General features: G+C 35.7%; 1 protein-coding gene across 2 annotated transcripts in view; it reads left to right on the forward strand.

The window, feature by feature from the left end:
- The first annotated feature begins 775 nt into the window (after positions 1-775).
- Positions 776-23,392, forward strand: part of ICE2 (interactor of little elongation complex ELL subunit 2) — a 60,994-nt gene continuing 38,377 nt past the window's right edge. Inside the window, exons 1-9 of one of the 2 annotated variants that reach the window (XM_043471795.1) lie at positions 776-1,079; positions 2,083-2,217; positions 4,312-4,416; positions 10,057-10,318; positions 11,197-11,316; positions 20,754-20,891; positions 21,499-21,615; positions 21,795-21,954; positions 22,904-23,085. In XM_043471795.1, coding sequence (XP_043327730.1) covers positions 2,177-2,217; positions 4,312-4,416; positions 10,057-10,318; positions 11,197-11,316; positions 20,754-20,891; positions 21,499-21,615; positions 21,795-21,954; positions 22,904-23,085 — 1,125 coding nt within the window. In that variant the 5' untranslated portion in view covers positions 776-1,079; positions 2,083-2,176. Of the gene's footprint in view, positions 1,137-2,082; positions 2,218-4,311; positions 4,417-10,056; positions 10,319-11,196; positions 11,317-20,753; positions 20,892-21,498; positions 21,616-21,794; positions 21,955-22,903; positions 23,086-23,392 lie in introns of both variants that reach the window. The other variant, XM_043471794.1, reaches the window with a different exon arrangement.

Genomic DNA, 23,392 nt, shown 5'->3' on the forward strand with positions numbered 1-23,392 from the left:
AGGAAGACCCTCTTAGGCCCCTCCCTTTTCCCCGTCTAAGGGCCTTCACTTCCCCAACACAGTGATACAGTAGCGTTCTCCTCCCGGCACCATATACTGTTTCATACTTACGTAGTCTTCACACCCCCAAAACCACAGCCCCTTTATCCAATGAACTCCTACTAGTCCCACAAGACCCAGCTAAATGAAACTTCTTCTCTGAAGTAGCCTCTAAATTGTCAGAATGAGTTCCCTCCTCATTGGGTTCCCATAGTATCTATAATGTGTGTGTGTGTGTGTATGTGTGTGCACACACACGCCACTGAAATAAACACACACAACATGAGAGCTCTGAGTTTCGATTTTATTCAGGGACTTACTGAAGAGTATAACCCAGGAGACTGCCTCTCAGCTCTGAGGAACCAAAGAGGTAAGGGGACAGGTCAGTATACATGTGGTATTCTGGAAGGGAGATGTAACCAAGCAAACCTTCTTGGTATAAAAGGTTGCTGCTAGTCAAGAAAAACAGACAGCTTAATGGTTGTAGCGCTTTTCTAAGTATAGGAAAATGCATTTAATCCTCTCAAAAAACTGCTGAATAGGTGCTCCACGCTCACACACACGTGCTCACAATATCTCTATTTTATTGATGAGTCAGTTAAGACACTTGAGTAAAGTCACAACAAAGTCTGGGTATGTCCAGTACTGTACTTGTCACCTGTCCTCCTTCCAACTTACCATACCCTCAAGGTGGAGGAGTTTCTAGGACAATATGCAGCCCGGAGAAGGAAATGGCAACCCACTCCAGTATTCTTGCCTGGAGAATCCAAGGGACAGAGGAGCCTGGTGTGCTCCGTCTATGGGGTCGCACAGAGTCGGACACGACTGAAGCGACTTAGCAGCAGCAGCCCCTCAAGCGAGTGTCCAGCAAATCCTGTCTCAGCTTCCAGGGCAGACTACCAGGAGTCTGGGGACCTGGAGAGGGCCCCGCCCACTGCGTCACTGGTGACGCCATTACGCAGGGTCGAGGCGGCGCCGCCGCGTCCTTTAAATAAGGCCTTCCCAGGGAGTGCGCGGGCGAGAGAGGAGTCGGGTGGAGGGTGTGTTTTTGTTCCGGGGGGGTCGCGGTCTGGGCCAGAGCCGCCGCGGACCACGAGGTGGGCGGCAAGGCAGCTTTGTGACGGAGACGCGGTGGGGAGGGCGCGCTCGGGAGAGTCGGGAGGCGGGAACATGGCGGCCCGTTGGCCGTGCCGGGACCCTGAATAGCTGGTGCTAGCGCAGACCTGTTCTCCGGCTTTGCTGGCCGTTTTCTTAGCTCCCTGAAACCTTGCTTCTCCTTTGGTTCCCTTTCCCTCAGCCTTCCTTGTGTCTTCCTCGGCTCTCTCGCCCCAGCCTCTCTCCGGGCAAAAGTGTGGAAGGTGGGTTCAGTAGGAACAGGTGAGGCCCGTCCGTTACTGAGAGATAGACTCTAGCATTTGGCTGCGTTGCCCACAAACTCTTTATCTGTACGCACACGATGACAGGAGACGCACTGAACTTGGAGTGTTGATGTTCAGACCAGATTTGTAGTGCTATTGATTCCTCTTCGTGATCCCGTTAAATGCCACTTAGGTTATCTAGACCTCAGTCTGCGCAAAAGTGAGGTTCTGTTTGAAAGATTCTTGATATACAGAGCTTCTGCCCTTCGTCGCTCCCCAGAATTTATCGTTGGGAAGGTGGAAGCATGATTTATTTTGGCAGTAAGGGAGTCGGGGCAGGAGGCTGAGTGAAGATATACATCCCGTGCCCTAACGGGATTTAGTATATGAGCAGTGAGAATGCCAATGTGTTTCTGTCTTATTTCGCGAAGTTCTTGGAATTAAGTTAAATGGAGAAGGACTGATCCTGTGTCAGCTTCGCGGTTCCGCCTCAAAGACCTTGGAAACAGCCATCTGTCTGCTTTTTTTCTGTTTTTTGTTTTTTTGTTTTTTTTTAAGTGTCTGTTTTTAAGTGTCTGTGTCGGGTGAGGGTAGGTGTTAGGAACAGGTTCTTGCCTCATCTGAGTTAACAGTATCTGGCCCGCCAGTCACCTGATTTTGTTCTTGATCTTTGGTTTTTCCTCAGTTGAGTGCAAATTCTGGAGAAATCCTCTTTTTTTAAGAGCCTGCACTGCCAGGCAGCAGAATTGTGAACTAGAGTGAAGGAGAAATCTAGGAATATGAACTCCATGATGGCCATGGGTGAACCAAGGTTGAACTGGTGAGTTACATCTGTTTGTAATCCCCTAAAGTGGACTGAGGGCCTTTCCAGGTGGCTCTGCTGTAAAGAATTCGCCTACCAATTTAGGAGACACAGGTGCAGTCCCTGGGTCAGGAAGATTCCCTGGAGAAGGAGATGGCAACCTGCTCCAGTATTCTTACCTGGAAAATGCCAGGGACAGAGGAGATTGGCAGGCTGCTGTCCATGGGGGTCTTGAAGAGTCGGATACAACTGAGGGACTGACTAGGCACCTACGAAACGAGATTGAAGTGGGTCTGGTGACTAGATTAGGAAAGGAGGGTATCTGGCCTGAAGAGATCTGGAGGAAACAAGAGGATAAGTTCAGTAGCTTAAGAGTTTACAATTCTCATCCACACCTACTGAGCAGTTTTGAGTTACCTTTGACTGTACTTCCTCTCCTAAAGTGATGACATTTCAGCACTTGGATTGCATCTGTGTATAAGTCCATCCTGTATTTATTGTTGGTCTTAGTGAAGGAGAGATACTGGAATATTCTTGTATTCAAGAACCTAGCCCATATCTGTACAAGGAATAGACCTTCTTTAAGAATTGACAAGCTTTTTTTGTAATATTGGAATCTATATCAAGTGATAATGTAAATGCATAGACTATTTTAGAAGTGTATGAGAGCATCCCAAATAAAGGACTCTATTTAAAGTAATATAGTGGCAATAGAAATCTAATGTATGTGCTGCTTTAGGTCAATTTGACACACATTTACTGAACATCTATACTAGTGAAGGAGTTTGCTAGCAGAGGAGAATATAAAAGTTACAAGAGATAACAATGATAGCTAAGATAGCACCTGACTCAAAGATTCAATCAGTATGTTTTCTAGTATAATGTAGATGATGATATTGTGTATAATGATGTAATATTCATATTACTTCACTAGCAATCATATTACAATATAGAAATGTTATCGAAGTAACATGCTATACACCTTCAATTTACAAAGTGTAAAATGTCAAATTTATCAGATAAAGTCAGTATGTGCTTAATAAGTACATGCTTATTGCAAACAGTGCTCTCTTACTCCAAGGAGCTCACAATCCCTGGGCCTGTGACTTTGTTTTTGTATGTTATGCAAAAATTTTAGAATTTAATGAGATGTCACAAATACATAGCAAGTAATAAGAAACTACCCTGGTGTATAGCAAATAAGATTTTTTAATTTTATTGTTTGTACATTAATCATTGTTTTTTAGATAAACACCTTTAAAAATAGAAATGAATATGGGGCAAATATGCTAGAATTTCCCATTTTAGGAATGGCCAGCTGCAGGTGCTATTTGATTAGATTGTTCTGTTGTAAGTTCCTAGAGATATGCTCATTTATGCTTCTTGCTATAAAGAATATGTTCAAATGCAACACAGATGCTGTTCTATACCGTTGATATTGTGAAACCAAGTGTGGTTCAGGGCCTTTGCATTGCCTTTGCAATGTATTATAGACCTTGGAACTGTTCTTTTCTATAGAATCCTACTAATTTTTGTCCTCCCTAGATTAATGGGTCTCAGTGTATTTAATTTATAAATTGTTTCCTTAAACCAGCATTTATTTGACACTTACTAGATGGAAAGCCTTGACTACAGTATGTTAGTCTGTAAGTTAATTACAGTATGGAAAATCGTATATGACCTTACAAGTGGTTTTAGCAGAGGCACACTATTGATCACATTTGCCAAGTAAACAAAAATAATTGGATAATCAGTCTTTGTAGTGTTTTTTGGCCGAGCACAATAGTGAATGAGACAAAAATAAGTTGGGAAGCATTTTCTTTGAGCAATCAAACAGCTTAATGTTATGCCACAGAGTCTAAAATGAGTACTAAAGGAAAAAACAAGGCTGATTATTGAAATTGGAGAATTTCAGAATGGGCCTAGCTTAAAAACTATACAAGAAGTAAAACATCTAAACTCTGGTATGGGAAGTTAAAACATTAAGAAGTGATTTTCTGGGAAAGGAGAGGTCGGGGACTTGTAGTTTTAAATTGCAGTTGTACCATTATGCTTGTTAATCTTGCCTGATATTTCAGTTGTCAAATCCAAGTAAATTACTTTGTTTTTCAGGGATGTTTCACCAAAAAATGGTCTTAAGACGTTTTTTTCTCGAGAAAATTATAAAGATCATTCCATGGCTCCAAGTTTAAAAGAACTATGTATTTTATCTAGCAGGTAATATGCTTATTTATTTGGTTATTTATATACATATTTGATATTTTTCTGATACTTGAAGTTTTATATCTACCTGTCTATATCCACTGTGAAACATTTGAATTATAGGAATGTAAAAATTAGAAAATAGAAGAACTTAGTATCCCCAAAAGACCACTCTTTGGTGTATATATGTAACATCTTTTAAGACCTTTCTCTACACATGAACAGATACATATTAAAAATGGGGGGAGTTCCCTGGATGTCCAATGATTAGGACTTCATGCTTTCACTGCTGAGGGCCCAGGTTCAATCCCTGGTCAGCGAACAAGCCATGCAGTATGCGGCCCAAAAAAGAGGGATGTAGGTTGGAAATCACACTATAAATACTATAAACACTATAAAACTTTTGCAATTTGGTTTTTTCATTTAACATAATACTTTAGGTATTTTGTGCCCCTATATTATCTCAGTCTTCTTAATGGCTGCATATTACTTTACTATACAGAGATACTTTTAATTCTTTTCGCCAGTTCTACATTGTAAAATGTTTGTGCAGTTTTAACAGTAACATTTATAAATTTCTTGTAATTATTTCTATAAGATAAATTTATAGAAATTGAATTATTTGGGCAGATACTATAAACATTTTATATTTTATTAGATACCACCAAATTGCCACAGATTTCCTGCCACCAAATTTCTGGTATGAGAATGTGTGTTGTGACAGTAATAATTTCCCCTTCTCACTGCTTGCCTGCTTATAACAGCTCTTCTTTCCTTTGTGATTGGCTGCATCTACTCTGTTGTGGATGAATCTTAAAACTGAGTCATGAAGTTTACTAGAAAGAAATGATAATATGCCAGATGAAGAATTGGGGAGCTCCCCTAGGAGAGCTCAATGTTTACTTTCATCTTTTCTCCACTTCTTTTGCAATGGAGAAACATACTTCCACCCTCTGCATGGAATGGGACCCCATCTTTTCCACTTTTTCAGTGCCCTGTCAATTAGCATCCCCTGTTACTCCCACTTCGCTAGCTCTCTTGTTTTTGGGTGGGGGGCACTTTGGTCAAGTGGCACAAACTTGCAGGATCTTGGTTCTTCAACCAGGGATCAAACCAGTGCCCCCTACAGTGGAAGCTCAGTCCTAACTGCTAGACCATCAGGGAATTCCCTCGTTCTTCTCTCTCGATCAGTATTTAAGCATGCTCAAGTTTGTCCTGTCTCAATCCCTGAATTTCACCTTCCCTCCTGGGTAGTGTTACCTCTCCTCTCATTTGTCCTTAGACTTCTTTGTACTTGTATATGCTTGCCGGGGGGACATGAGGGAGAAGAAAGCTGTAAGACCTACAGAAAACAGCTAACAAGATAGCATTACCAAAAATTACTTTAAATGGACTAAATGCTTCAGTCAAAAGACAGATTTGGAGCATCTATTTGAGAAACAGAATGGGGGGAAAAAGAAGAACACCTTCCCTTTACTGCACATCCCATTGCACTTGATTTCACTGAACATCTCACTATGATCTGATCTGTCTCCTACCCTCACTAGGCTGTTAAAACTACTCCTGTAAAGATAATGAGCTATTTTCTATGGAGGTATCTCACTCACCTCTAATTTTCCTCCTAGTTTTCTGGTGATTGTGGTATTTCTAGTGGAATCAACTCATTACTACCACTGATATTCATTTAGGCTGTTTTCATTCCCTTGCTATTAGAAACAGTGAGCATCCTTTCTATATACTTGCTGGTATAAGAATAAGTCCCTATGAGAGGAAGATGTGTGTGTGATTTTAAATTTTATAGATATTGCCAGATTGCCATTAAAAACATTAAACAAATCCTTTTTTGATTCCATCAGATAAATAGGTAAGTTCAAATAAAGGCAAGCAGAAGTTGTATTAATGAGACATTTTCAGAACTGCTTAAAAAAGGCAGTTTCAGGAGCAACATTTCTTGCCGAAGTGCATAATTATTTTCTTTGCAAGTATCAACTACAAAAGGTTAAGACTATAAATTCTTTATCAGTGTGCATCTATGAATATTTTTCAGAAGCTATTTCTATTATCCAGCTTGTACCACTTCTTGGAGATAACTAACTTCTTAAAGCTTGTTATCAGTTAAACAGTTGCCTTTGTTTATTTGAATCAAAGAATGCCTACCAATATTCATGTCCTGAGATTTAGTGCACATATATCTTTACTCTTAAAAAAAAATTTAAAAACTCACTTTTATTAACTTTTATTTCAGCCTCATCTTTCCAGACTAAAAATTTCCAGTATTAGTCTTGTTCATTCTGCTTCTTAAATATTTTATGATTCTTTGTGAATCTGGTTCTATTCAGCATATCCCAAGTGTGGGTTATAGTCTGAAATACGTAAAGAAGAGGACATATTACTGGAAGCTGAGTACACTTAACTCCTAAAATCTTTTTTTCTTATAGTAAGAGTGAATTTTCAGACTATATTTAATTACCAGTTTTCTTGATAAAAAAAAAACTAGAAAGAATGTAAATTTATTAGCCCTAATTTTGCAATTTTTTATTTTCTATAAATAACATATTTGAGAAAATATTAATACCTCTGTTTATGCTACTTTCAACGTGAGGTTTTTAATTCAATCCTTCTCCCTCCACTAAAAGATAAAAATTTTGCCTTTTAAAAAATTAGTTTCAAAAAAAAAATTAGTTTCTGGTTATAGATATTTATAACTGAGTTTTAAGGCAGCAAAAGGGAAAGTAGCTTCAAATACAAAAAAAGAAGAAAAAAATTTTTTAACATGTTTAATGTACATAAGTAAATCAAATTCAGTGGGTACAGGTAGACTTGAGATGGGAGCTAGAAGCACCATTTCCAAATGCTACTTAAAGAAGCTACCCAAACCAGGAGACTTTAAAGTACAGGAAGCAAAAAGTTTTGAATTCTGCCTTTTTTTCATAGAAGCTTAAGGTAAAATAGGAGAGTGGGTAGTTGACAAAATGAAGGATGAAAACTTCAAACTATCAACTTAAATTAAATATAATGCTGTAAATGTGGATAGAGAAACCCTGTCAGATGCTTTTGGCTTGCTCCCTGATGAAGATTTTGACAGCACTGCACACAGAAATGATCTTGATGCGCTGCCATTTCATTCTTTGCTGAATGTAGCCAATTTAAACTGCTAGAATTTCTTGACATTCCTACTCTGGCATATCTGAGTCAGCATCTTGTTGCTGCAGCAGCTTAATTAAATTTGCCAGTTTGTGCCACAAGGACAGACATGTTCTCATATTCAGAGAGACAGCTGTGAAGCAGTATTGTTAAGAGTTGCGGACACAATACTGTTAGGTTTGAATAGCTCTCAAGACATTTTCTAGTGAGAAATCAATTTGCTGTATTACATTTCTCCCAAGATCAGCAGTTAATATTCATTTTGTTAACCTAAAATATGCTTATTTTTTATGCAGTTATTGGAGAAACTTTAGTAGCTAAGTATGTCTTCACCTGTATTATTTTCAGAGCCAATCTAAGCATCCTTATTTTAATTTCCAATATTCTTTTTCTGTTCACTAACCTGCCCTCTTGATTAGTTTTCCATACAGAGTTTAGTTCTAAAAGAGTAGTCTTGAATATTTTGCTTACTGGGGGGCCTTTTAAGTCTTTTTTTTTAAAGAATTTTGAAATTTTTACCATGTTTATTCTAGTATTTTAAAGGTGATCTAAAACACATTAGTGGTAGTTTTAGATGGGGTTTGACTCACCCTTCATCCAGACACAGATGTTGGTAATCCTCAGACTTATGAGGCTGAAACTTTCCTACTTTGCATGACAAATGTTAATAAGAAGTAAGACACCTCTTTGCTATGAATTAAAATTCATAGATATTAGTAGCCACAGACATAATACTTTAAAATAATGCTTTACAAAAAAAAAATAAAAATAAAAAAATAAAATAATGCTTTACATAAATGTGAAATAAAAGGAAAATCATTTTTGTCGTGTACTATAGTAGATGCTACTGCACTAGAAGATTTAATGAAGTAGTCAGATGCACCAGCTAACATGAATAAAATTGGATTTAAGATAAACTATATCACAAAAAAATCATAAAAGTAAAATTTATTGCTGGATAATAATAATGATACAGTAATAATAACAGACCACACTTATTTGTATATGAGAAGGGAAAGTTTGAAATGACTTCTGAATGTTGTGCAGGACACTACCACACATTATAAAAATCTAGTGTTCTTGACCTCTAAATGCCTTCTATTCTTCTGTTTTGGGAAAACCCAGATACATGCACAGGCTTCCAGAATGCTCTGAGGGTTAATACTGTTAGATTGAGAATCATTGCTCTGGATATTTCTTTCCCCTCCGCTTTCTTCCTCTTAATCCCTGATTTTCATATCCTTAGGATTCTCTCCAATCACCTATTCAATATGTTCAGTTTGGAAACCCTAGGTCTCCATAGTCACATTGTATTGATGTACGTATTTACTTCTGTTTCTTCCCCATTCATTTGTCTGATCCACTTGATTATAAAATCCTAGAGAGTAGAGACTTACCACACTCAGCGTTAGTTGTGTGGCTGTATGTCTACTACCCAGCATAGGGCTGGCATATGGTAGTAGACACTCAAAATAAATACTAATGAATGGAGGAATGAGGAATGAATCAGCAGACATTCATCCTTTCATTAGTTTCCCTTCCTTTTGGTTATTGTTGTTTAGTTTGGAACCAAATCATAGGGTACGATTACTGTGGTGGAAATTAAAGTTGCAGAGGCTAAGAGAATGTAGTTTTGTGTGTGTACTTTAAGACTCTTATGAAAAGTGTAGATTATAACACTGAATAGCAGTAACAGAGACAGAATATGTACCAGGTAAGAAATTTGTGTTAATGTACCTTAACTGGGATAATAAGGTGATTTTTTTTTCAATTGGGGGTGGCGTTTTGTAAACAAATACGGTAACAGGTTCTCTAGCTACTCGCTACTTTTTCCTCTAGTGCATTTCACTATAGATAGGCCAAGACTTCCTGTATTCATACAAGACATTTCGATCGACTCAGCCATGTGCATGAGTGGTAGAGGATTATACAACTTTTTTCAAACAACCATTGCTTCCATAGAGTATATCCACACGGTGTTCAAGCTTTCTTTTTAACTCTTGAGATAATAAATGCAGGGGAAACCTGAAAATTTAGAATTTCAATGAATTTGTGAACTGCAGGTTTATGACCTCATCCTATCCTGTTCCTAGTGGCTTTTGTTCAGTACATTAACTGATATATCTTATTGAAGAATTTGAGTATTAAAAAGCAACTTGCATTGTAATAAAATGTGAATCCAAAATACCTGCATATATAATTGGCAGGAGTGATTAACTCTTCTTCAGTAAAGGAGAGAAACTTCCAAACTGAATAACTTGTTTAAGAATATGCCTCTTCCTCTCCATCAGGTAATTGAAGGTAGACTTGTGATATGATACTATCCTGCAGAATACTTAATTTATACTAAATGGCTAAATATCAAAATGCAGGTGGCAGAGTTAGATAATAATCCAGAGTTTAGTCTGTTAATCACTCTATATTCTCCCTGGTGATTGAGAATCATGAAGTTTCATGATAGTAATCTTCTTATGAAAAGCACATATTTGTAAACTGTATTTTTTTTTCCAGACGTATAGGAGAAAATTTGAATGCCTCAGCAGGTTCTGTAGGAAATGAGCCGACAGTTAATTCAGCAGCTCAAGCAAAGGAAAAAGTTAAAACCACAGTTGGAATGGTTCTTCTTCCAAAACCAAGAGTTCCTTATCCTCGTTTCTCTCGTTTCTCCCAGAGAGAACAGAGAAATTATGTGGATTTATTGGTTAAATATGCAAAAGTCCCTGCAAATTCCAAAACTGTTGGAATAAATAAAAATGACTACTTGCAGTACTTGGTATGTATTCTATTCTTCAGCTTCCATAAAAAATATTTAAAAGTTAGAAAGTATTTTAAATTTGCTTTTTAGGTACAATAAATATCATTAATAAAAATTAAAAATAAAAGGAATTTAACTGACAATATTAATGCTTTAATTCATAGTTAAGGCATTTTGCTCTAGTTCTGAGTATATTTCACCCTAGTTCATGTTGAGTACTAGTAGTAGAACTTTACCTTGAATCACTTTAAAATTTTTGTGTAATTATTAAGTAATTTCTGAATTCTCAATTATGTGTTGCTGTGTTGAACATCACTGTTGCAAACTCATTGTTCATATCTGTGATCACTTCCTTGAGATAAATTCTTAGAAATATAATTACCAGATGAAAAACTATACATGTTCTTAAGGCTTTGAGCTGCAGTTACACATGAGCAAATCGTTCTGCAGTAATTTTAAACCAGTTTGTATGTACCACTATTGTACAAAGGTTTTTCCAGAATATCTTCACTAATACTGAACATATGGGAAAAAATGGCAATCTTTTGCTTTATATTATAGTGGTTACTAATGAAAATAAGCACTTTGCATGTGTTTATAAACCATTTCTAATTCTTGTTTTGTAACTTGCCTGTTCATATGTGTGCTTATTTTTCCATTTGAGTGTTTGTCCCTTTTTATGTTAATTCAGAACATTTTATTAAATTAATTTATTAATTTCTGATTGTAGTGTTAGTCATCAGCTTTTCTCTTTTTGCAGTTATCTGTTTTGTGATTTCTGCTTTGGAAATGATCATTTAAGTTCAAATTATTAGTGCAGTGATTGAGAAGTGATTGTTTTTAACCAGGTGTCTTATTCCAAGATATGTCTATTTTTTTTTTTTTGTCAAAATCAGGATATGAAAAAACACGTGAATGAAGAAGTTACAGAATTCCTAAAATTTTTGCAGAATTCTGCAAAGAAATGTGCCCAGGACTATAATATGCTTTCTGACGATGCTCATCTCTTCACAGAGGTAAAGAAAAATCACATTTATTTAAGCTGCCAAGTGATAGGCAATAGCAGCATTTTAAAATGTGTGATGATTTTCCAAAAGTATGTATTAATGTTATCAAATTAGAGACCAAATTGTATATAGGTCTTTTATTCATCATGTATTTAAGTGATGGAAATACTAGAAATAATAACACCTCAAAATCAGACACTGCTTTTAATGCTCTAGCTACTGTATTTGAATTGTATTTTACTCATATGGGTGATCTGATGTGATGAACTGATTTGCCTTGTGAGAGAATGGGGATTGCCTTAAAAATCTGAATGATCCTTTAGAACTGAGTCATAAATTTGTGTTCACTATCCTCATGGTAAACAGCCACCAGATGATAAATTTCATCAGATAATTTTTTTCTTATTAAATTATTCATGCAGATTTGTTAGCAAAAAAAAAAAAAAGCATGTAAATTGCTCTGCCTTGCAACCTCCCATCATTTAGTGGACATAGTAAAAATTTAGAGTTGTAGTATTCATCTAGAAACATCAACCCCAGTCTGAATTATTTTTAAGCCTTTAAAGCTAGTCTCTGTACAAATCAGTGTGATAAACTTAATAGTATTGAACTCTACACTTAAAAATGGTTAAGATGTAGATTTTAAGGGTATTTTACCACTTTTATAAAATAAGCATGTTTATTAACAAAGTACATTATTTGATAGCTAGCAATCAGCTTTAAGTCTTTTTACCCAGATTGACTTAGCAGCACATTGTCTTGTTACGTTTTACATCTCACCCCAAAGACTCACTGATATTTATCTAATTTTTTATTGTTTTCAAATTTTAATTTTATGCTATGAAATGTAATGTACCTATGGAAAAGTATTTAGAGCAAATATATATATATAGCTTTCCAACAAATAATTTTATAGTGAACACCTTTGTGACTCTTCCAAGTCAAGAAGTAAAACCATTAACCTGGAAGCCCTCTGTGTTACCCCCCTAAATAATGTTTCCCTTGTTGAAGAAATAATCACTGTTCCAAGTGACTGGTTTGATAATTTCCATGCCTTAAAAAAATTTTTTTTTGGTCGTTCAGGCTTTCTTTTGTCTGTTTTTAAATTTTATGTGAATTCTTTTTTTTTTTTTAATATTTATGTATGTATTTATCTGGCTGCGTTGAGTCTTAGTTGTGGCACATGGGATCTCTGTTGTGTCATGTGGGATCCTTCCTGGCAGGGCATAGACTCTCTAGTTGTGGCATTTAGGCTCCAGAGAGTGCTGACCTCTCTAGTTGCGGCGTGTAGGCTTGGTTTCTCCGTGGCCTGTGGGATCTTATTTCTCTGGCTAGGGATCAAACCCACATACCCTGCATTGCAAGGTGTTTTCTTAACCAGTGGACCACCTGGGGAGTCCCCGCTTTTGTACTATGTGAACAGAATTCTTGTTTTACTCAATAGTATGTTAGTGAGTTTCATGTATATGTATGTGTGTAGTTGTATTTCATTCATTTTCGTTTCTGTACATTATGAATGCACATAAATAGTTTATTCTGCTGATCAAAATTTGGGCTGTTTGTACAGACAGAATAGACTTACGGACTTGGGGAGAGGGGAGGAGAGGGTGAGATGTATGGAAAGAGTAACATGGAAACATACATTACCATATGTAAAATAGACAGCCAATGGGAATTTGATGTACGGCTCAGGAAACTCAAACAGGGGCTCTGTATCAGCCTAGAGGGGTGGGACAGGGAGGGAGATAGGAGGGAAGCTCAAAAGGCAGCCATAGGTATATGTATACCTATGACTGATTCATGTTGTGGTTTGCCAGAAAACAACAAAATTCTCTAAAGCAGTTATCCTTCAATTAAAAAATAAATAAATTTTTAAAAATTGGGACTGTTTCTAGATTTGCACTATTCAAGGCAGTGCCCCTGTGAAAATTGTCATACATGTCTCTTGGTGTACATGTGCACACATTTCTACTGGATATATGATTAGGAATGAAATTGTGGGTATAGAATAGGCACATCTTCAACTTCAATAGATAATGTTAGACTGTTTTCCAAACTGGTTATGCCACTTTACATTCTACCCATCAGGTTTTGAGAAGATTTTACTCCATATTCTCAGCAAATTGATACTTAGTCATGTTAATTTTAATCACACTAGAGGATGGGGTGCTATGTACAAAAGACTGTATACGTTTTCATATGTCTTTTGGTCATTTCTTGTGAATTGATTGTTCAGGTTTTTCCCTTTATTCTGTTGGATTTTCCCTTTTTGTTGCTGATCTGTGGGAGTTTTTTGAATATTCTAAATGCAGAAGTTTTATGACTTGTATAGTAGTCCCTCCTTAAACTCAGTTTCACTTACTTTCCTCAGTTTCAGTTATCCACGAGTGGAAAATTGCAGAAATATCATATTGACATATCATTTTGAGTAGCATGATGAACTCTCTCAGCTTCCTGCTTCAGCCCCCCTGGGATGTGAATCATCCTTTTGTCTAGCCTCTCCCACCCATGAGTCTCTCTGTAAACCCCTCGGTTATCAGATGACCATTGAGGTGTCACAGTGCTTGTGTTCAAGTCACCCTTACTTAGCTTGATAATAACCCAGTAGTGCCAGTGTAGTGACGCTGGTGATTTGGGTAAGTCACAAAGAAGCCACAGAGTGTTTCCTTTAGGTAAAAGGTGAAATTTCTCAACTTAGTAAGGAAAGAACAAAAATCACATGCTGCAGTTGCTAAGATTTACATCAGAAACGAATCTTCTATCCATGAAATTATAATGAAGGAAAAAGAAATTTGTATTCCATTTTGTTGTCCCACCTCAAACTGCCCAAGTTACATCTGCAGTGCTTAGTTAAGACTGAAGAGACCTTGATTTTGTAAGATATTTTGAGGGCAGAGGCCACATGCACATAACTTATTACAGTATCACTATAATTGTTCTGTTTTTATTTTATTGTTTTTAGTCTCTTACTGTGCCTAATTTTTAAATTAGATTTATCATAGATATATAAATGGATTGAAATGATATTTGGTTTTACCTACGATTTCAGACATCCACTGAGAGTCTTGGAGTATATCCCCCCTGGATAAAGGGAACTACTGTATACATAGGAAGTTTTTTCCTTTACCTGATAAAACAGTTTCTTTTAATCTGCAAGTTACCCCTTCATATTTTTTTTCCCTTTAACTATCTTTTCAAGAACCTGGATCATTTGACCTGTAGACTTTCCTACAGTCTGGATTTTGATAATTATATATTCATAATAATCCTCAGTATGTTCCTCTCTGCTCTGTATTTCTTAGAAATTGTCAGCTGGATCCAAAACTTGATCAGAATTATAGTCTTGCCAAAGGGATTGAACATATAGATGGTGGTATATTCTTTAATCAGGTGACACATAATGTCTGATTTTGAGATGTTAGGAGCTATTGAGGTTTAATGCCTGGATTCATTGATTCACTTGGTCTGCAAAATTATAAGATTCTAATTGCATCATTTATTTTTATTCATTAGTTGGAATAATTTTATAAAGATATTTTTCCTCGTCTACTGTTTGGCTTCCCATTTCATGTAGCAAAAAAAAATGCTAGCTTCTTTATCAGTTTTCAAGAACATAATTGGCCCCATCTTACTTTACAATGGTGATCACTGTTTTTTGAAAAATATCATTGAATAATGAAGATAAGTATATTTGATGGGTTTTAGTCCACTGCAATTATCCTTTTTGAAACTCAGATAATACCAGCTTTGAACAGTGATGGGTTCTTCATACTGGCTTTGAGTCACTCTAGTAGTCTTTGAGGCTTGTTTTGTACAATACCTGACCGAGCCCTGGAATCAAGAATCTCCTAGAGCCTTAGTTTGTAGTGGTATTTCAAGACTACAGTCTGGGCACTGGGGATGCTCACTGCACCTAGGTTAATCAGTGTTTCTGAGAGCATTTCAGTTTATGGAGATAGAAAAAGTATATTTTAAAGAAAAAAATGGACTTCCCAGGTGGTCCTCTGGCTAAGACTCCATGCTCCCAGTGCAGGGGGCCTGGGTTCAGTCCCTAATGAGGGAACTATATCCCCCATGCCACAACTAAGACCCGGCACAGCCAAATAAATAAAAGTTTTTAAAACTTTTTATTTTGTATTGGTTTATAGCCAGTTAACAATGTTGTGATAGTCTTAGGTGAACAGTGAAGGGACTCAGCCATACATGTACATGTATCCATTCTCCCCCAAACTCCTCTCTCATCCATGCTGCCACCTAACATTGAGCAGAGTTCCATGTGCATGTTCTTGTTGGTTATCCATTTTAAATAGATCAGTGTGTACATGACCATACCAAACTGCCTAACTGTTCCCTACCCCCAGCAACCGTAAGTTTATTTTGTAAGTCTGTGAGTTTCTTTCTGTTTTTTAAGTAAGTTCATTTGTATCATTTCCTTTCAGATTCCACATATAAGGGATGTCATGTGATATTTCTCCTTCTCTGTCTGACCTATTTCACTCAGTATAACTCTTTCTAGATCCATCCATGTTGCTGCAAATGGCACTCTTTCATTCTTTTTAATGGATGAGTAATAATATTCCATCATATATGTGCACCACATCTTCTTTATCCACTCCTCTGTCAGTGGACGTTTAGGTTGCTTCCATGTCTTGGCTGCTGTAAACAGTGCTTGCAGTGAACATCGGGGTGCATGTATCCTTTCAAACTGTGCGTTTTCTCTGGATGTATGCCCAGGAATGTGATTGTAGGGTCATATGATAATCCTGTCTCTCTTTCAAACCAACCTGCATTATTATTTCATATGGGCAATATTTGTCTTCATTTAACTACAAATTTGGACCTTTTTTCTACCTTTCCATCTCCTCTTACTTTTCACATATACATTCTGAGATCCTCTTCATTATTTCTAAAATGCTTTATGTTCTAGATGTTCCTTTCGTGAAGATCTCCTGGTGGTGAACAGTCTTCTTTTTTGTTTACCCAGAAATATTTTTACTTTGTTCTCATTTTAATAAGATAGCTTTAGTCCATACATGGTTCTAAGTTGACAGTTTGATTTATTTCTCAGTGTTTGATGATATAATTCTCCTGTTTCTGACTCATGTATTTTTATTGAAACATGTATTGTTTAATTGTCAGTTTCTTTTAGGGAATCTGTCTTTTCTTTCTGACTGCTCTTTATTTTTGATATGTTACAGTTTCATTACAATGTATTTTAAAAAAAGAAAATCCTACTTGGTTCATTGTGTCTCTTGTATCTGTATATTTAAATTCATAATTAAGTCTTTAAAATTCTCAACCATTTTCAATTAATTGCTTCTTTTTCATTTTCTCAAGTCTCTTTCTGGGATTCCCAAACTTACTAAGTTTCAGTCTGTCTTATATTTCTCTTTTTTTGGTATAACAAATTTTACCATTTTAACCATTTTTAAGGATCGTTCAGTAGCATTGAATACTTGAACACTGTTGTGAATAGATTTTCATCATTCATTCCCAGACTTTTCCATCTCCTCAAACTGAAACTATATTCGTTAAATAACTTATCATTTGCCTTCCACCCAGTCCCTTACAACCGCCTTTCTACTTTTTATTTCTATGAATTTAACTTCACTAGGTACCTTATATAAGTGGAGTCATTGCAGTGTTTGTCCTTTTGTGATTGGTTTATTTTCCTTAGCATAATGTCTTCAGAATTCAACCATTTTGTAGCTTGTGTGAGAATTTCCTTACCTTTTTTAAAAATTCATTTTAATTATGGTAAAATACAAATAACATTATATTTACTGGCTTAACCATTTTTTAAATGTGCAGTTCTATAGTATTAAATACATTCATATTTTTGTATGGCCAATCTCCAGAACTCTTTTCATCCTGTAAAACTGAGACTATCCCTGTTTCTGAACTGTTTCTATTCACAACACTTCTGAAACCATTTATGTGGGATTTTTCCCTCATACCAACCGATTCTCCAGCTCGAGACACTGAGTGTAGGGTTTCCCTGACTCACCCCTGCCTTGAGTTCAATAATTAGGTAGAATGGCTTAGAGAATACTTGCTATTTCCAGTTTAATATAAAGAATACAACTGAGGAACAGCCAAATGGAAGAGAAAGATGCATAATGCAAGTTGTGAGGAAGAGGCAGGGAGCTTACATGCCCTTTCCAAGCACACTACCCTCCCAGACCTCCCTGTCTTCAACCCAGAGGCTCTCTGGATCCCATTCTTGAGATTGTTGAGGGGGCTTCTATGGAGATTACTTAGTGGCATGCTTGATCAAATCATTGGCTGCTTGTGACTAGCTGCCTCTGGGCCTTTTGTCATCTCATTAGCATAAAGAAGACATTCTTATCACTTAGGAGATTCCAAGAGCTTTAGGAGTTATGTGTCAGGAATAAGGAACAAACACAAACTAGTTCTTATTGTATCACACACCATTTACTTTCTGTCTCTAAATTTGTCTGCTATAGATACCCCCATATAAGTGGAATCATAGTATTTGTCTTTTTGTGATTGACTTACTTTACTTACCATGATGTCTTCAAGATTCATCCAGCTGTAGTGTGTGGCAGAACTTCCTTTCTAAGGCTGCATATTCCATTGTATGTATATGGACATTTTCTTTATCCATTCATCCATTGATGGAAACTTGATTTGCATCTGTTGTGAATACTGCTGCTGTGAATGTGGGTATACAGATATCTATCAAGATCTCTGCTTCTCAAGCATTAAATGTAGCACTGTCCTGTTCAGCTGCCTACCTAATCTTAGAACTCGTTGAGACATGCTCTCAAGCCTCTTCATGTATTTCTTACTGCTCACTGCTCCTGTTTTTCTTCATTCCAGGTATTTGGAGTTTGTTTATTTAGTTATGGTTCTTGGAAATTCTTCTCACTTTTACCAAGCCCAGCAATGTGTGAAAATTGCTAGTTGTAACCTAGCCAGCATCTAGTGTTATTTGAATAGGAGTGCTGTTCAAGATACTACTTTAGCATATCGCCAGAAGTAGTGTCTGTTAAATGTTAAGCTTGAAACATGTATGAAAATGTATTTTCTCTCTCTGGAGCATAGTCATTTTCATCTTTCTTCGTAATGATGTGTACATGTATGTGTTTTTGGTGTTTTTAATTTTCAAGATACTTTGAGTGTTAAATAGTATTCGTGGGTGGGTGATAGGGATCAGCATGAATCTCTTAAACTCATTTGTTCACTCTTAGTTGTTTTTCCAACGTAAGTAAATTACTAATTAAAATTTTTAAATTAAATATTTTAAATAAGATCTTTTGGTTACTTAATACCTACCAGCTGTGAAATACCTTTAAAACTATGTAATATATCTGAGTATAAGTATAAAACTGTCATAGATTTACACTGAATTTTTCTCTTGCCATGATTACGGAGTAAACTTACTTAACGAGCACTGTGATATTCAACAGAGTTTTACCAAGAAAGATGTTAAGATAAATATCGAATCAGGATAATCTGTATGTCACATAGTTCTTATATATTGCTTTCTTTTGCATGTTCAGATTTTTGTAATAACTACTTTAGGACAGGAATGTTAGGGGTGAAAGTTGACTAATATTATAAATGAGGAACAAAGATATTATGCAAATATGAGTTTGCAGTTAACTAGGTTTTTTGTGTTGTTGTTGTTGTTAACATTTATTTGGCTGCGCCTGTCTTAGTTGTAGCATGTAGGATCTCGTTCCCTGACCAGTGATCAAACCCAGACTCCCTGCTTTGGGAGCACATACTCTCAGCCACTGGACCACCAGGGAAGTCCCTTGACTCGGGTTGTTAAAAACAAACAGAACTTCCCCATGTTATCCTACATGTGCCTTAATTGCAAGTAGTGTGTGTGTGTGTTAATTGCTCAGTCACGTTCAACTCTTGCGACCCCATGAACTGGAGCCTGTCAGGCTCCTCTGTCCCTAGAATTCTCCAGGGAGAATTCTCCAAGGAGTGGGTAGCCATTCCCTTCTCCAGGAAATCTTCCCAACCCAGGGATCAAACCCAGGTCTCCTGGATTGCAGGCAGATTCTTTACCATCTGAGCCACCGGTGAAGCCCAATTGCAGATAATATCCTGAATTAAATATCATAGTCATTATTAAAAAGCGTAGAATTGAGGGGAAAATTGTGAAAGATAGCAGGGAGAGAGGATTAAAGAAGAGAAAAAGAAACTGTATGAAAAGGTATTGGAGTAATGATACTGATTTGTAATGACACATTTTATAAATGTCTGAAGGGAAAGGGGATATAAAATATAAAAGTATACTTATTGCTAAAAGCTTTTGTGATATAAACTATATTCTAACAGGTTCAGATTAAAGTTCATTGAGAGAAGAAGAAAAAACACATCCATTTGGTCCTCCATATCTGCCAGCTCTGCGTCAGTTTATATGGATGGCTGATGGTACTATATACCATTTTATATGAGCCATTTGAGCATCCTCAGATTTTGGTGTCCATGGGCAATTCCATAGATACCAAGAGACACTTGTATCTTAGAAGATAATGTAGTGTGTATGGTTTTACATTATAAGTCCCCCACCCCCTCCAAAATTGCTGTGCTTCTTTGAGTTATTTACATGTCATCACAGGTGGCATAGATCCTATTTAGGTGAAACAGTGAATTTTCCTTCCTCATTACATTTCCTTGTAAGTCATTAATATTTTGAGAACATTTTGGAGAGAAGAAAATACAAATTAGTTATAACCTTTCTCATTTAGTTTTTAGATTGAAGATTAGAATAACCTGTAAAATAACTACTTCATTAATTCATTGTGCTTGGGACTCTTTTTAGGGTATTAAACTTATTTCTAATCATTCATGTAGCTGATTTTATTGCCACAAAGTGTGAAAATTTTCACCTGTCTCTATTTCTTTGACAGTTTCTTAAATAGCATAGAAAATATGTCTTCTCTAACTTTAAATTCTAGGGCTTCCTTGATAGCTCAGTTGTTAAAGAATACGCCTACGATACAGGAGACCCTAGTTCAATTCCTGGGTTGGGAAGATCCACTGAAGAAGGGATACGCTACCAACTCCAGTATTCTTGGGCCTCCCTTGTGGTTCAGCTGGTAAAGAATCTGCCTGCAATGTGAGAGACCTGGGTTGGATCTTTGGATTGGGAAGATCCCCTGGAGAAGGGAAAAGCTACCCACTCCAGTATTCTGGCCTGGAGAATTCTAATACAATTGCTATTTTTAGTATTATTAAACATCATTTTTTAAAGAAATTAAGCTAAAAAGAATTGTTGTGAAAAATAAGAGTTTGAGTCAAATAAAGAATATACAGTATGCCTGAGTTATGAGAAGTTCAGTTAATGAATGAGGCTCATATTTGAAGTAAATAATTATATAGTCATATGTAACTAAATTATTTTTGTTGCATTGTTAGAGAAGTACAATGAAAATGAATTTCTCTTAATTTTTAATTTTTAGCAAATTTTAAAAGCTTGTATTGAACAAGTGAAAAACTATCCAGAGTTCTATACTCTCCATGAAGTCACCAGCTTAATGGGATTCTTCCCATTCAGAATAGAGATGGGATTCAAGTTAGAAAAAACTCTTCTCGCATTGGTAAGGTTTGCCATATGAAAATAAAAATAAATATATTTTTGTCTGAAATATCATCTATATTTCAATAGAAACATAATTTAATTATATTTCAGTATTTATGCTTAAATTTTGAGCAGTAGCAAGATGTCATTTTTAAAATATGCAATATAAATGTGTCCCCTTTTATTGTATGGCTACAAGTATTTGATGTTTTAAAAGTTATTACTACCAACTTTATTTCTTGATTTTCTTAGTTTCCATCTTTTTTAATGTTCCTGAATACAAGCAAAAAGCCCCTTTAAAGGATTTTACTCACAATTATATTGGAAGTATGTGTGTGGCGAAGATATCTTCTCTTACACCCGGTTATGACTTGTACTGAATAAAATAAGAGGTTAGAATTTAAAGTGACAGAGAAAATTCCATGGCATCCTTATCTTGGATCCTTTTTTTAAAAACACATATATGGTGATTGTTAAGTAAAAACATGAAAATCTTGTCTTAAGAAGGCTCTAAATTTGATAATTTGCATTTAGTAGAATGAAGAATTTTAAGTTTAATGAAAAGATACTTCAGGAAAAAATACGTCAAGATTTCTCTATAAAACATTCATTTTTTTCTTATTTAGGGAAGTGTAAAATATGTGAAAACAGTATTTCCTTCAATGCCTGCAAAGTTGCAGCTGTCGAAAGATACCATACCAGCCGTTGAAACACCAGAACAAATAGCTGCAGCTATGCATTATGTAAGTAGTAAGATGGTTTTGGATCTTCCTTAAAACTTTATGAGGTAATCTTCTTTACCTCATAAAGTTCATGTAAACTGATTGTTCTAAAGTACCCTTTCTTAATTTCTCCTTTCTCATGACTTAGTCAAAGTTTCCAATAAGTATAATCAAGTAACAAGTTTTATGTTGTTTTTCAGGACATTAGTAAAGACCCAAATGCAGAGAAGCTTGTTGCAAGATACCACCCTCAGATAGCTTTAACTAGTCAATCATTATTTACCTTATTAAATAATCATGGACCAAGCTACAAGGAACAGTGGGAAATTCCAGTGTGTATTCAAGTAATACCTGTTGCAGGTGTGTGATTTGCCATGTCAAGTAACGCTCTCAAAAGAGTCCAAACAGTTCTCTTTCAGCTCTCTAAATACAGGTGGTCATTTGTCAAATACAAAAAGCTTAAGTTTTGATTTAAGGAGGATGTATACTTGACAATTATGTTCAGGAGAACTTTTTAATATATAGTGCTGCTCTAGAATTGACTCTCATAAGTGAGTTATTAGATCTACAGGACCTGTATGCATGCTAGGTTTGTGAGAAGTAGAAAAAAAATTATAATTTAGGGTGGCCAGAAACATATAAAATGGGAAAGGTTGTTCTTTCACTGAAATGAATGTAATATTTTATTAGACAGCCTCAAATGGATTAGTTTCCAGGGCTTGTTTACTTACCTATTATTGGAATTCAGATTTAAAGTAAGTCTATACTTAAAAACGTTAAGATAATTTCTCTCTTGACGGTAAAATTAGTATTTGAACATGAATTCTGTATAAAATATTATTTCCCTTCTGTTTTTGTTCATATTTAATAGATTTTTGTATCTTCTAGAATTAATATTCTTATATATAATAGCACAATTCTAGTAAATGAAGAACTATGTCTAAAAATAAAACTACAAATTAGTGTTAAATATGATATATTCTCTGGTAACCATTTTATCACAAGTATAACTCAAGAGTAACTGAGTAATAATGACAGTAAAAGCATAATATTAATAATGAACAACAGAAAACCCTCTAAAAACTTGTTAGAAACAGAACATATTTTTTTGCCAGTAAGAATCTCTTGCCCTTAGATCTCTAAGAGTCTTTCAATTTCTTCATGTTCAAGGCACGTGTATGGGACGTGTGCTTCCACTTTCCTATCCTGTGTCTCTTTGTTTAGTAATTCTTCTGTTGTACATCCTATATTGTTTTATTTTTATATGACTACTACAAACTAATCACTCCCATTCTTTTTCTGTTTTAAGGTTCAAAACCAGTTAAAGTAATTTATATTAATTCACCACTTCCCCAAAAGAAAATGACAATGAGAGAGAGAAATCAAATCTTCCATGAAGTTCCCTTAAAATTCATGATGTCCAAAAATACATCTGTTCCAGTGTCTGCAGTATTTATGGACAAGCCAGAAGAATATATATCTGAAATGGATGTATGTAACACTTTCTTTTTTTTTCCCTTAAGAGAATGTACTTGTTTATCCTTTTAAAGTGTAATGTTTTACTACAAGTCTCTAAATCTGGTAATTAAAAATATAAACATTAGATTAAAACTTAAAATTGAACCCCTGGTGGATCTAGACTTTAGACAGCTAATTTAACCTCCTTCAGCCTCAGTTTTCTTCTATTACGGAAGAAAGATGATAATACCTGCTTCATAAAATTACTGTCAGGATTAAATTTGATACTTATACATAAAATGTTGAGCACAGTCTTTAGTAGTATTTATTATATACTAAG

The sequence above is a fragment of the Cervus canadensis genome, chromosome 6 (assembly GCF_019320065.1).
Source record: "Cervus canadensis isolate Bull #8, Minnesota chromosome 6, ASM1932006v1, whole genome shotgun sequence".
NCBI classification, from domain to species: domain Eukaryota; kingdom Metazoa; phylum Chordata; class Mammalia; order Artiodactyla; family Cervidae; genus Cervus; species Cervus canadensis.